The following is a 12,352-nucleotide window of genomic DNA, read 5'->3' as shown; positions in this document are numbered from 1 at the left end:
AAAAAAAGTTAAATAAAAAACCAAAAATGAGGTTTGTCTTTTATGGTTTGTACTTTGTATGCTGTGGGTGTGACTCAATTTCCACACCACCCACATAAAAAAGTTGCCACCCAATCACTGTTTTTTTTTTTCTCTTTTCTATCCAAAAACCCTCCCCTTTGATTTTGGCTAGGAGAGACCCTAAGAAAGACTGCCCTTTCTGGATGTTGCAAACTGTGACATATAAAAGCTGTTAGCTGCTCCTGTAGCCAGCAGCATTCAAACCTTGCAGACTTTTGCTCTCTGGGAACTTGTAATAAGACACACTCCTCCTACAAGAGTCCATGCTACAACATAGCAAAGAACTTTAAACTTTTGGAAGAACAGTATATTCATTTTGGCACTGTGCAGAGGTAAGCTATTTGGCTCAACAAGTTTATATTGCATGCATTGATTTTAAAGTAGCTCACTTTTTTTTTTGAAAGGAGATTGGATTACCATAGTATTTTTGTATTAGTTCTATCGTTTGTGTACATGAAGATCTAGATGACATGATCAGTCAGTCCATTTTTCCTCTAGACTTCCATGGTAGATTTGAATTTCTAAAGATTTCCCACTGAGAACAAATTGGCAGCAATGCATTTTGTATGTTAGGTGTCTGTGGCAAGTAATTTAGATTCATTTTAGGGATAGTAGTCATACTATTTATTTTTACTTTGGCTCTAGAAAGTTTTCTGAAGTGTCTGCCTGGGAACACAGCAAAAGGAATAGAGATTTTACTATAGGTTCTTCTATAGATGCTACTATAGGAGTCAACATTTTTTTTTTTAGGAAGTCAAATCAATCAGTTTTTCCAATGCTGGCTATGAATTTACACCTTCTAGTCTTATTTATTTTCTCAAAGACCCTAACGCTGCCTTTTTTCTTTACAGCTAAGTAAATTTGGTGGCTTCTGGTTGTGCTCCTCTCAAAAATGATAGCACTCTCTGCTGTCAGCCGGGCTCTCCTGTTGTCCCTGCTCTGTGAAGCAAGTGCAGTCGTCTTACTCAACTCCACTGACTCATCCCCGCCAACCAATAATTTCACTGATACTGAAGCCGCTCTGAGCGCACCACTAGACTCTGCGGATATTCCCAAAGCCAGGCGGAAGCGCTACATTTCACAGAATGACATGATCGCCATTCTTGATTATCACAATCAAGTTCGAGGTAAAGTGTTTCCACCAGCAGCAAATATGGAATATATGGTAAGAGGCATTCTTGTTGTTGTTGTTGCTGTTGTTGAGCCCTGAATGAGAAAGGTTTTATTTGTATATTAAAAGGGACCACAGATATTTGTGTGTTGAGGAATATGGGTTTTTCACTTAAGTGAGTTAAATACTGTTCATCAGAGAATTAAAGTGTGTTGTGTGTATGTGTGTGTGTGAGAGAGAGAGAGAGAAAAAATGGACAGACAGATGGACAGACAATGAGACAGGCAAAGAGACAGACAGACAGAAGTGGAGGGAGAAAGAGAGGAGATGGGTGGGAGAGAAGGAGGGGTGGGAAAGAGGTGTAGGAGAGAGACAGAGAGAGATGGGGAGGGAGAGAGAAAGACAGAGGGAGGGATGGGGTGGGTGAGTCTGGGAGAGAGGGAAAGAGAGAGAGGAAAATCCATATGAATTTTTCTTCACTGAGTTCTACAACTATGGTTGAACCACCTTATATATAAAGATATAGATAAAGACTAGAGTATGGTGCCTGACTACATTTGGAAGATCTACTTCTTTATAGAAGGAACTCAGAAATGTTTCTGTTTTCTGAATTCAGTAGTCTTATGTATCAGCTAAAACATTTCTTGAAAGTATTTCTTGAAAAGATCAGTTTCATGTGGATGATTTATTCCTGGGTATGTGTGTCTTCCCTTTCTTGGGCGAAGCTCTTATGGGCACTAATATATTTGTTTTCTAAGAGAATGTACTGAGTCTTTCTTCTTATTATTTAATGTTTGGTCCTGCAGATAACTGTGGCAAGGCTGGCGTGTTTGCACTGGGTTCCAACTAGACATGAACACATTCTTTGTTCTATCTTAAAAATAGTCTATGTTTAAGTCATTTCACTTGGGGAGCAAAAATATTAAGTTTGTATTAAAGGAAAAGAGTTATGTGAAAGTTTATTTTGGGTTTTGAATTAATTCAGAGTGATGAGCTAAAGTCCTCAACTTTACAAGAGCACAATGTACAGTTGGTGGAAGGGAACTGAAGGGCACTAACATGGAATTTCCTAATTGTGGTAGGGGAAGGTGGTTCCACTAGCAATTATAATCATACTGTAGACCGTCTGTTTTTTTTTTTTATAAATAAACCTTTTGAATTTGACCAATTGTTCATGCCATTGTCAGAGAAGAAGAAATAGACTTGCCAAATAATCTGAAGGAATCACCATAGAAGTCCAATGCAGAATCTAAAAAACACATTTTTCACAGAATTTTGAAGGAAAAAGATGGACTCTGACCTGCTGGGTGAAGGGTAATATGGTCTGCTGAGTAAGACAAGGGCCTTTGGAGTGTTAATGTTTGGGCTCAGATCTTAGTCCTAGAATCTAACCTGGGAAAATTCTTTACTGTTTCACTTTTACTATTTCCAAGAAGTGGATAATTATAGTGTTTTCCACATTGGATTGTTGTGAGCAATGTGTAAGTTGAGGAGTAATTAGCTCAGAGTCTACAGATAAATTGATGTTCAATAAATGTTAGCTTTAATGGGTTTCTTCATACTTCTTGTGGAAGATGCCCAATGAAAACATACTTGAGGTCTAAAAATAGAAACAGTTAACCATTCAAGGGTGTATTTTTAGAAGCCAATGAAGACATATAAGGAAACGAGGAACAAGTACATCTTAAAATTGCTATAGCTTAGGAAGAAACATGCATTAGCTTGTGTGCGAGTTCAGAAAGGCCTGGATGATTAGGGAGAACTTTCTGTCATGGATCACCACACTCTGCAGCCTAAGGTGAGGACTAAGACCTCTGGGCTAACTTTGGAGGCAAGTTTACTCTACTCTTATCAATTATAACATATTATGACCATGCTGTCCATTTACAGCCTTGCATGGATTTACTCAGTGTATTTAAGATCTGCTTTTCTCTACTGTTTTCTTTAAAAGAGGAATAGTAGGAGATATAGAAACTTAAGACAATATAATGCAGTTTACTACTGAATGACACTGAGGGCAGAGGGTCAGCGTGAATTAAGTCATAGGTGAGTGCAGTACAATAGAAACAGATTGAACAGATAACATTGATCTAGTTGTATTTCCTCCCACTTATCAAGAACTAGTCCATTTCACTTACTTAATTGCTTCTGTGTGCCAAAGCCTTGAATAATTGTCTCCATAGATCATCTCATTTGATAGTACACATTTTCCTTATAAGGTTAATATAGTTATCTTCCTCATACAAATGAAATCTCTTAAGCTGTGTGCTGTTGGCTTATACCTGTAATCCTAGATGCTCAGGAGGCTGAGATCTCAGTTGAAAGCTAACCTGGGAAGGAAACTCTGGCAGACTCTTATCTCCAATAAACTACTCAAAAAAAAAAAAAAAAGCCAGAAGTGGTGCTGTGGATCAAGTGTTAGAGTGCTTGCCTTGAGCAAATGAAGCTCAGGGACAGTGCCCAGAGTTCAAGCTCCAGAAATGGAAAAAGAAATCTCAGGCTCAGGGAAGTTAATGACTAAGCCAAGGTAGGTGGTGTGTGTAATAATGAATGGTATTATTGGGATTAGAATTTTGGTCTTGAATACCAAAGATCCATGGTCATGTTTAGAAACATCATTTTCATTCTAGAAAATACCCCACTGAGAGGAGCTTCTGGAGTTGTGAGGCTTCATTTTCTCCCCTAAATTGTCAGGAGAAGGACTAGAGGTATGGTTCAATTATAAAGTGCCTGCCCAGCAAGCATGAAGCTATGAGTTCCAACACTGTGACTTCAAAAACACAACAACCACAAGAAGAACCAAAATGCATAGGTGAAATCCAATAAATATATTCTATTTGTCAATTCCTTGTTATTCTTTCAGCTATTGGAACCCTTACATATGATTTATTTTTAGAGTAACTAGAAACCATAGCATTATAGATATTTATACATTTTCCTTCATTCAGTGAAAGTAATGAGAAATAGAGACTAGAATAGTAAGTTCTATAAAGAAAAATATAGCCTCAAATATCCTTGTAAATGCTAAACACATAATCCAATCTCATTTTATTTATTTACTTAATATTTATTGACCATTCTCTTTATGTTGTTACAATCTTCCATATTGAGTAATCACTCATGAATAAGAGAGATAGATGTGCTTGCCCATAAGTGGGTACCAAACAATAAACCACATAAATAAACAAAACTTTGAACATAGTATGTTCAAAGATGAAAGGTTATGAAAAAAAAGTGGGTTTGGTGAGGCTCCAGTACATAGTAGGGCTTCAGGAAAGAGACTGGCCTGTAGGAAATTAAAGGAGTAAGCCACATTAATAGATGAGAGAAAGCAGATCAAAGAGCAAAGGCCCAGAGGTGGGAGAAAATTGATTAGTTCCATTAGAAAAATGTGTTCACGGTAGTGACTTTTTGTTTATTTATTGATGGAAATGCTTCATCTGATCCCTGAAAAACACTAAGTGGGAAGTATAATATGATAGATAGTTTGGAGGTCAGAGCAGCACTGTAAGTGACCTTAACTCTCTTGGCGAAGTGAAAAGTACACATTTAAATAGGACACTGTGACCTTCTTTTTTAACTTATTTTCACATTGGTGAGGATTGCAAGCAATTGGAAAGCTAGTTCTGTTCCTAATGAGTACCAAGTACATCACAAACTTACTATGACTACATCACAAATGCCTGTGCCCTGAGTCATCAACTTTGCATTCAAATGATCCTTTCCAGTGGAGGGCTGACCCTGGAGAGAACCTTAGAGCCTAGTGGAACACAATCTTCCACTCAGCTTTTTCTAAATGCACCAGCCTGATTTGTAATCCATCTTGTCTCCACCTCTGTAAGCTTTTTCCTGTGCCAGTTTCTCCCCCTTGAAAGTCTCTGGTTTCAAGTTTTTCATGACGCTAGGTTCTTTAATGATACTTCTTATACTCAGTGCTTCTCTTTTGAACCACTGTGGTCCTCCATGTGTGCCATAATGTTTCATCATTATCAAACTTAATTTGTGCAATTCTTGCTAAATTCCCAGTTCTAAACTTTGAGGATGCTAAATAGATGGCTATTCCTCTTTTCTATCTGTATTTTCTTGAGTAATTCCTTGTATATAGATAGTGAGAAACCATTATTTATTGACCTTAGTTGAAAATGAATTGTTGTATGAATTGTAGGTATGTAAATAACATTAATTTTTATATTATCATAAATATTTCAGTCATTTTTTCAACACAATATTTCATCCTTATCACCTGAAATAAAGTAATTTTTAATTTCTAATAAAAACCAGCTTAATCTTCCTTAAATACTTTGTTACATAGTGTGCAGTTGGTTTTAAAACATGTCAAAAATCTCTTTAATGCCAGAATTTAAAACTCATATTATCGTTTTCTTTGGAAAAATTGTCCATGATTTTAATTAAAAACATTCTCGATGAAATATTTAATTTTCTAAAAGTGACTTTTCACACAAATAATAGTATAGGTATATTTGGATTTTTTCCTCTTTATTAGTATATATTAATTGTACAAAGAGACTTCATTTGTTATTTCCATATGGGCATTTGATGTACTTCCATCATATTCTCACTCTTTGTTTGGACGTAGCTTTAAACATTCAAGCAATACTTCTTTACTCTTGGCTTCTGTTCTACAATTACCTTATTGACTAATTTCCAGAGTTCCTTGGCCACCAGCTGTTTTTCATTCTTCTGAAGGGTAGCTTAAGCCATGAATCTAAACCACAAACCACACTAGTTTCTTAGAATAAGAATTATCCCCAAAAGAATGAATTTGCAAGACCCATACAGAGTAAAATTTGTAGGGTGTTCTCTAATTCAAGTCAATTGAATAAATTAATTTAAAAAATATTCTGAGGTCTTTCCATGAAAGGAAGAGACCCAAAGCTAGAAATTGCTGTCCTTAAAATATCAACAATGAAGTAAAAACAAAGCAAATGGGGAAATTACTGAGAGTATAATTTAGCATAATGCACTGCCAAATAAGATTGATGTTAACGAGAGTAGTACAGACAAATACTGTGGCCTAGTTTTTATCTCCAGCTGGAAAGCCATGAAAGGTTCCTTGGAGAAGGAGCACTTGATAGGTGCACAGAATGGGGGCTGGCTAGCTGTGGTACAGCAGCAGAGCAAAGCAGGAACAAAACCATCAGCATGGAACAGCCATAATACTTCTGCTATAGTGTTGAGGAGCTTCAGAAAAGTTTAAGGATTAAATATTTTAAAAAGCAACTAGGGAGATGACACAGTTTGAAAGTAGGCTAGGATGAGCATCTTAGCAAGATGACCTCAGGACAGATTTTGTCCAAGTGATCAGAGATGTAACAGTGAACAATAGAAGGTGTTAGGCAAAGGTTAAGAGAAACAGTACAGCCACACTTAAATACAATGACAAGAAGAATTCACTGGATTATGGTAGGGATATTAGAAATCTTCACAGAATCATTAAAAGGTTAGGCAGGTAGGCGAGGAACATCATTTCCGTAATGATAAAAGTGAGTCTGGAAAACAATAACCCGAGTAATGTGTAGAGCAATATCAAGAAGCCCAAAGCACTTACTGCATTAATCATGTGAGTTATTTATTTGAAAGTACAGCTATTGTTTGCAAAGCTCAGGAATAAAATTCCCTATCTTTTCTTTTTTTTAAAAAAATTATCCTTAAATTGTTGTACAAAGGGCTCTCAATTCAACAACTCAGTTCCTATATTTCTTTGAGAAAGAGAAAAATCCTAGTTATGAATTCAGTCGCAGGTAGTAAAGCAGGCTGAAATGAATGGGGAACAGATTAACAACCTTCCAGAAAGAATCTATAAACTGATTGCCAAGAATGAACATTTACCACTTGGGAATAAAAAAAAATGCCAAATTCATTTATTTGGGCTCTATGTAGAAGATAATGTGGATAATTAAATTACTCCCCCCTACCTTTCTTAAGTAGTGTCTATCAGTGCCTTAAAATAATAAAGCCATATTTTGTCCCAGATGGCACATTTCCTCTCATTTGAGAAGGCTAACTCAATTTTCTAGTTAGAAACCTAGGAAATCTGATGTGTATAACCTAAATCTCTTTAATGAATACTTTTATGACCACTAGAAGGCCTCCAGACTATGATTGCCAGAAGGCAGTGAACTGGGAAAGATTGCTGACAGAGAGGCGTTTCTCCAGCCCTTTTGGAGCCCTGAATTCTTGTTCCCCTACAGGTAGAACCTTCTAAGTGTCTTGGCTTCTAATGAAGACTGGGCATATTTCATAGGTGTTTTCTTCAAGGTATATGGTGATTTGTATTATTTGTATACCAATAAAGAGCGTACTCATCATGAAGGCTTTCCTTACATGCAGTTCTCCACATACCGAGGCAGCTGAGAGTAGGAAAATTTGCTTTGTCTCTGTTTTCATGATAGATTTGCAAGAAGTACAAATAGAAACACATGAACTAAATGTTTCAGAACATCACCTCCAGGTGGTAAGCCAAAAAAACCCCACAAAAAAGCAAAAGCAAACAACAACAAGAATAACAACAACAACAAACCTGGCAGCCACAGAGAGCCAGAGAGGTTCCTAGAATTCAGGACAACTCTTGGTGGCAAATAATATTTGGCCACAATGAAATAGGAAGGTGATTTGTTTCTTGTAATGATAGAACCCAGCATCATATTTGTCCTGTAGAAAATACTTGGCAAATATTTGAGAGAAAGAGCTTTTATGGTTATAGTGTGCAGCTACAGCAATCTGATGGGTATGAGTCAGTCTGTTCTAAGTGCCTCATTCCATTTGCTTGGCATTATGTTGAAGGACTACTGTTCATAGCACTGTGGTAGGAAGTACTATGAACAGACAGGAAAGTGGGCAGGGTAGTGTGCTAAGTGTTAAGTTACCATGTATTCAGGATGCTTTGCCATCACAAGATGACAGAGACCTATGATTCCAGAAGAAAGTACTATGGATATCAAATACAAAGTGTATGCAAAATCTATTTTTTTTTAAAAGGGAATTAAGGAAAAAGGAACTGATCGGGCTGGTGTAATCCTGCCCAGGGATGTGGGGAAACACATTAAAAAAGAGGCAGAAATGAAGACAGGATGCAGAGTCAAGAGATTGCCATGACAATTTGGGTGAGAGATAAAGAAAGCTGAACTAAATTGAAAGCATTAGAGAGGCAAACCCAGTGTGCTGGAGCTGTGAAATACTTGAAGCTCAAGTCAGTAGCTGGAAGCAACTCATGTGATGGAAAAGAATGAGGACTGATAGGATGAGCGGACAAGGGCGATGCCTCTGTCATTGAGGAGGACAATTGTTTTCTTTGGAGTCAGAGAACACAAAATAAAGAGCAGGTTTCAGGAAGCCATTAAGTGGCTGCAGGTTTATCTTCAAGGAAACACATCTATGAAGATTGAAAAAGGCAGCCAGCATGTGGGAGGGAGCATTCTTCCACTGCAGAAAAGTTGGGATGTGAACATGCTTTGTTAGTCAAAATGGAACACTTTATAACAGAGGTACGGTAGTGTCATGGAGACAGCATGGATGAATGAGTTTATGTCTGGGAATCTACTCAAGAATTTTGCAAGAATATGCCACTCTGTTTTTTTTTTTTTAAATACTGAGAGGTAAACCATTCTTAATCCAAATCTGCTTTAAGAGACTATGTACTCTTGACACATTCAGAGTAAGGTTTTGGGGAAACTAATCAATGAAATTCAGAAAAATAAAAATCCAGAAATTGTCAATGAAAGGAAATGTCCCAGCCATCCCAGGGGACCATGCGGAGATAATCACAGACAGGAGAAGGTTCATAAGGAGGTTTATTAATGGGGCCATAGTTCCCATGGGAGAGGGAGCTACATGGTGCCTGCACCTTATCCAGGTGGCAGCTTCTCTCTCTGGGGTAAAGGGGAAGTAGTTAGGTAGTGAGTAAGAGTGGCTCATTAGGTATGAGTGGATCTGGGGCTAATGGGAGAAGCTGAGGACCTGAGGCTAGGGAAATGCTAACATTCCCCCATTTGTTGTTTATTAATAACTGGGGAGAGTACCAGGCAGGGGAGTATGGGCAGAGGTTGTTTCTTCTGGAGCTACTTCCTGCTGTAAAGGGGTGAAGTAGTCAGGGGTCCCTGATTTGTCCTTTGGCCCGCCTGGTACCATCCCAGAAGTGACAGTTTGGTTGGTAAAGGTCCTCATCATTTCCATGAGAATGGTTATCAGAGCCAATGGGTATCATGGTCTCCTCTGGCTACCTCCTATAGCTTGGGAACATCAAGGAGTCACTGGGGCTGGGATCTTCAGGGTCCAGATCTGCACTGGGCAGAGCAGTGTAGTAAGAGGATGGCCTTGAACTGCAAGTTCCTAGGTGGTGTCCTGGGTGAGGGATATTATCCTGTTAAAAGAGACTTTTGAAAAGGTCAGGCAAAGGGCTGACAAGTTCACAGGACCAATTAACATGAACGACATGGGAGAACACACCTTCGCCACAAGCCAGAAAAGTACCATTTGGAACTTAAACCGAAGTGTGGCTCATTATAAGGAAGGAGGAATAACTGGACTGGGGGCAGGAAGGGAGTGTTTAGGGATAGTGGACTGGTTGGGAGTAACCACTCAGAGGCTAGAGAGAGAGAGAGAGAGAGAGAGAGAGAGAGAGAGAGAGAGAGAGAGAGAGAGAGAGAGAGAGAGAGAGTGTATACAAATAGCAAGTAACAAGGGCAAGAATGCAAGTTTCTGTCCAGATGGAAAATGGACAGGTATGGACATTAGGTGGGTAAACAACTATTCCTCTTGATCTCCTGGCTCTGATTAATTTAGAAAGGGCAAGTTTAAATTGACTCCATTTAAGATGAGACTTCATCTCCTCTTACTCCTCCCCATGGTTCCTCGTTGTCAGGATTGACCTTGTCCTGAAAGTCTAGGTACTCATTGCTTGGATATCTTGTCCCAGTTGGCATTCACGGGGTTTGAACTCAAGGCCTGGGCACTGTCCCAGAGCACTTCTGCTCTAGGCTAACACTCTACCACTTGAGCCATGGTGCCGCTTCCAGCATTTGACTTCCAATTAAAGCAACAGGAGAACAATAGGAGTAGAGCTTACCTGTAACTTGTTGAGAATTGACCAACAATACTTGCCAGAATTCTGCTGTAACTTTACACTTTAGCTTCTTCCTTTGCATTTGAAAAACTGAAGCCTGGTGGTATTTGAAGAAATCTGGAGCCTAGGTGCCACCCATTGCTTCAGGCTGCTTGTTTTGTTTTGTTTTTAACTTCCAAATTTCTTACCTAACCTCTGCTTTAACACCTTCACCTCAGCCTTTATTTGCACCCAGAAAAATTATAAAGCCCAGAGGGCACATTGCCTCCTGGCTGCCAGTTTTAAAAGAGCAATTTTTTTTTCTTCAGTCCCAGTTACTGCATGAAGACCTTTAGAACTCAAATGCCAATTTTTAAAATTTCTGCAATGACAAAACTCAGTACTTTAAAGTTCCTTGGGCTATTTAACCACTAGCATTGTGCTAAAAATACAAACATGGCACCTTTTTGCTATTTACCAAAATGCATCTAACTGCAAAATAGCATTAAAAAATGCAAAGGCCACCAGGTAGGTGCTCACAAGAGTCATTACACTATAGAGAATGGCAGACTGAATGAGATCCATGTGCCATCAAATCATATCATTTACCCTTACCAGCAGGTGGAAGAGAACACAAATGAATAATAATCAAGAGGGCAAAGAGTCAGGACAATGTAGAAGTCTCAGCTTCAGTGGATCCGAAGTGGCTGTGTCTTCCATCCTGAATCAGCAGTCTTCGTTAGTGATGTGTGATGGAGCCAGGCAGGAGAGATGGGTTTGATCTGGGTGAGACTGCAGTGGCATCTCTCAGAATCCCCTGGATAGATTGTCACACCTCCTGCTGGGTTGCCTGCAAGTTTCTACACAGACTCTTTAAAGACATTTGAAACCTCCCAGTATTCCTTGGTTGCTTAGTCTGAGTACTCTGGCTTTTGCAGGCTGATGCCCTATTGGTTTAAGCAGGGTGACAACTTTAAAAGATTTTAGAAGGCTTGGGCCTTTAGCCATCTTCCTAGTCACAAAATCTACACAAACCAAAGGCCACCCAAGACTGCTCTCTGCAGCAGCCACAACAGTTTCTGAGACATGGAGGGGGAAGACATCAGTGCTACCCCAATGCAAACCTGTGGCCACCAAACACAACTCTGATGCTTTTAACTTTGGAATAAGAGTCACAGGCATGTGTCTTAACTTACTGCACAGTTTAAGTCTCTTGCAACTCTGTCATGATAGGCCTGCTATAAGCCCAACTCTAACCTTGGGAGGGGGTGGGGCAGAGCCAGGGCAGGAACACTCTGGGCCTGTCAAAATCTTCACAGGAAAACCACCAGTGATTCCTAGATTCCCTGAGCAGTTTCCCACGCAAGAGAGATAGAATAAGGAACCACTAATAGCGAAACCAGGCAGTTTGAGAGCAGACTGTGGAGGCAGCTTCCTGTAGCCACAGACCACCACAGTCCACACAGCTAGCACACATGTCAACCTGCATCCTATAAAGCAAAATATCAATCCTGGGTCAGGAAAATTGAGGTCAGCAGCCACATTTGCACACTCATTCCAAAATGACTCTGGTCCCTTGATCTTGAAGAGTTTATGAGAGCACAGCAGAGAAAAATGGAGAAGCAGTCTATATCAAAGAATTGTCAGGATCAGATGTAAAAGCTGGGTTTTAAGTTAAAATAGTAGTCAAAAGCAAGTAATTTTGAAACCATGATGCCAATTTTTACATGTTTTACCGACAGACAGTTGTGCACAAGCTTTGGGGTGCACTTAGAATTTTTTTTCTTAATTGGCCATGTAAGTTTTCTGGAATTCTAGTGGCAAAATAACATTATTTTGCCCATATTTTAGAACCACGTGGTCAGGGGACCATGCGGAGATAATCACAGGCAGGAGAAGAAGGTTCATAAGGAGGTTTATTAATGGGGCCATAGTTCCCATGGGAGAGGGAGTTACATGGCGCCTGCACCTTATCCAGGTGACAGATTCTCTCTCTGGGGGTAAAGGGGAAGGAGGTAGGTAGTGAGTAGGAGTGGTTCATTAGGTATGGGTGGATCTGGGGGCTAGTGGGAGGAACTGAGGACCTGAGGCTAGGGAAATACTAACAGACAATTCTGTTT

General features: G+C 39.3%; 1 protein-coding gene across 1 annotated transcript in view; it reads left to right on the top strand.

Moving 5' to 3' along the window:
• Positions 1 to 250: 250 nt before the first annotated feature.
• The window catches only part of Pi15 (peptidase inhibitor 15), a 29,927-nt gene continuing 17,825 nt past the window's right edge, over positions 251 to 12,352 (top strand). The window contains exons 1-2 of the mRNA XM_048358966.1: positions 251 to 392; positions 912 to 1,225. Of these exons, the coding sequence (XP_048214923.1) occupies positions 953 to 1,225 (273 nt within the window). The 5' untranslated portion in view covers positions 251 to 392; positions 912 to 952. The remainder of the gene's footprint in view (positions 393 to 911; positions 1,226 to 12,352) is intronic.

The sequence above is a fragment of the Perognathus longimembris genome, chromosome 12, assembly GCF_023159225.1.
Source record: "Perognathus longimembris pacificus isolate PPM17 chromosome 12, ASM2315922v1, whole genome shotgun sequence".
NCBI classification, from domain to species: Eukaryota; Metazoa; Chordata; class Mammalia; order Rodentia; family Heteromyidae; genus Perognathus; species Perognathus longimembris.
Note: the sequence above shows the minus strand (reverse complement) of the source record. Positions and strands in the feature narration are given on the sequence as shown.